General features: G+C 39.6%; 1 protein-coding gene across 1 annotated transcript; it reads left to right on the top strand.

Annotated features, from left to right (window-relative positions):
• Positions 1–291: 291 nt before the first annotated feature.
• On the top strand, positions 292–1,419 carry LOC106939299 (trace amine-associated receptor 13c-like). Its single transcript, XM_015021663.1, has 2 exons — positions 292–464; positions 581–1,419. The coding sequence occupies exons 1-2, from the start codon at positions 292–294 to the stop codon at positions 1,392–1,394; spliced, it is 987 nt and encodes a 328-aa protein (XP_014877149.1). The 3' UTR covers positions 1,395–1,419.
• The last annotated feature ends 1,359 nt before the right edge of the window (positions 1,420–2,778 follow it).

Genomic DNA, 2,778 nt, shown 5'->3' with positions numbered 1-2,778 from the left:
TAGCTCCGGTTCCTTCCCCACCAGAGAGGTGACATTCCACGTCCCAAGAGCCAGCTTAAAAAAAACTCCATCTGCTGCTTGCTGTTGTTGTGTCTCAAACAAATTCAAATAAAATACAATGACGTTTGTGTTTTTACCGCGAAAACATGTGAACATGTTTGCGATGCTCTGAGCAAAGAAGGAGGGAGGAGTGACAATAGATTCCCTCCTGAGACTAACGCACAACGTGGACTTCATGAACAGATATCAGCAGATAACAGGGACTGTGGCGAACACTTGATCTCTCTGAGGATGGAGATCCCAGACAGAACTGATCTCTGTTTCCCACATCTCCTCAACAGCTCCTGCAGGAAGCCCACACTCCACTGGGCTGAAGCCGTTCTGCTGAACTCTGTGCTGCTCTTCATCTCACTGATCACTGTAGTGCTCAACCTCCTCATCATCATCTCAGTCTCACACTTCAGGCAAACATCAACTTCTCAGCTGAACCTACAGTTTAAGTTTTAAGAATGCTAAGCCATATTTATGATTATTATTTACATGAAAATTGATGCATAATTACTATTGTGTCTCCCTCCAGGCAGCTCCACACTCCTACAAACATCCTCCTCCTCTCTCTGGGTGTTTCAGACTTTTTTGTTGGTCTCCTGCTGATGCCTTTTGAAATCTACAGATTTACATTCTGCTGGTTTCTTGGAGATGCCATGTGTGTTTTGTTTTGTTATTTGATTAGTACAATCATCTGTGCTTCAATCTGGAACATTGTCCTGATATCAGTCGACCGATATGTAGCCATTTGTTACCCTCTGCATTATCCCACCAGAATTTCGTTGACGAGAGTCAGATACTGTGTTTGTCTGTGTTGGTTCTGTGCTTCTTCCTGCAGCTTTTTCTATGCAAAGGATGAACTGATTCAGCCTGGCAGGTATAAGTCCTGCACTGGGGAATGCACACTTTATATAAGTTATGGTGCAGGAACATTTGACCTGATTATTAATTTCATACTTCCAGTAACAACCATCATAGTTCTGTACATGAGAGTATTTGTGGTGGCTGTGTCTCAGGCTCGTGCCATGCGCTCTCACATTACAGTCGTCACGTTTCATTCAGTGAAACCAGGAACAAAGAAATCAGAGTTAAAAGCAGCCAGGACTCTTGGGGTTCTAGTTGTTGTATATCTAATGTGTTACTGTCCATATTACTGTTACTCTTTAGTTGGGATTAGTTTAAGTAGTTCCCCTTATTCATTTTCTTTGTTTATCCTCGGTTATGTTAACTCCTGTTTAAACCCTCTGATCTACGCCCTGTTCTACCCCTGGTTCAGAAAAGCTGTTAAAATCATTGTTACTCTACAGATACTGCAGCCTGGCTCACGTGAGGCCAAGCTGCTGTGAACACACTGCTGACTGACTGACATCTGAACAAGAAAGATTCATGACTGAATGTTTATAATTAGTCGTCTGCAGATTTAAATGAAATGCTTTGTGTTTATAAATGAATAAACAACATGTATATGTTGTTTAGAGTTGAGAACAAAAAGAAATTAATTATGTACGAAATACTTGATCTTTGATTTTTCTTCTCCTTTAAGATTATTTCAAGTATAGGAACAAAGACCTTTTTAATCTGTACACATCGCTACCATACATCTGATTGTACATTTATCATTTTGTATCTGCATTCTGACTTTGAGATAGATATTAACTTTTAAAGTCATCTTAACCTATAGCATTTAACTGATGTACATTAAAACATATCAAGGTTTTTCTAAAATGCAAATGGATGAAAAGCTTCAATATATTTGTTCTTTTGTCAAATTGGCAGTATTTTACTGTCAGATTTTAATCAGATTCATGTATTTTTGTTAAATTAATTCACAATATCTATGAAAATCTACAGGCAACTTGCAGTCTTGGACATTATTTTAAAGTTGTGAGCATTAGGCAGAAGAAATGTGTCCACTGATAGTTGTTAAAATTGTATTTTGGAGAAACCTTTATTAACAGTTTATTTTCAAGTTACACATAAGTCACTAAAACCTTAGCATAATGAGAAAGCAATGTCTTTAGCCAAACTGATTTAAAACGACTGTGTGCTTTAAAAATATGGACAGACCGTCTTTCATTGAGCCAAATGTCTTTTAAAAGGTGTGCTGGGTATAAATGAGAAGAAAAGCATTACAAGTAAAAATGTAAAGCTATCAGCAGCTTTGAGCTGCCCTCGTAGCTCAGCGCCATTTCGGCCTTGCTGCAACCACATGAGCTCTGGCATTGCCGGCCTTTTGCAGTGGTTTGGTCTCCCACCGTTCCTGCACCCATCCACTAGGGGGCGCAGTAAGTAAAGCTGTCAAACAGCCTTTAGTCCAGATCAGGATGAGTTTAGCGCCAAGACAACTTTACCAAAATCTGACTTTCCTTGCTGGGGTGTCGAAGGATTGGCGTGGACTTCCTGTACGCTTTTGAAGATATTTAGTTGTCAAGGGTTAGTGGGTAAGGTTTTACATTTTTATCATGCACACGGAAAAGCTGGAAGAGCCACAATAATTCTCACTTTTGTGTTTGAGTGGCCGGGGCTTAAGAGATGTCATGAAACTACCACACCAATGTGTGTAGCTGTGCTGGTGCTGATCGATTTATGTATCGGGGAGTTTTAGCTGTTGGAGTCAAGATCCAACATAAGCATATTGGGCTCTTTAGAGATTAACAAAGATAATTTATATCCAGTTTGGTGCAAATTGGATTATGCATGTGTGATTTAGAGCCAACCGTATTCAAACAG

Source organism: Poecilia latipinna, unplaced genomic scaffold (assembly GCF_001443285.1).
Source record: "Poecilia latipinna isolate Pla-1442-1.1 unplaced genomic scaffold, P_latipinna-1.0 Scaffold2824, whole genome shotgun sequence".
Lineage (NCBI taxonomy): Eukaryota > Metazoa > Chordata > Actinopteri > Cyprinodontiformes > Poeciliidae > Poecilia > Poecilia latipinna.
The sequence above is the reverse complement of the archived record's forward strand: the minus strand, read 5'-3'. Positions and strand labels throughout refer to the sequence as shown.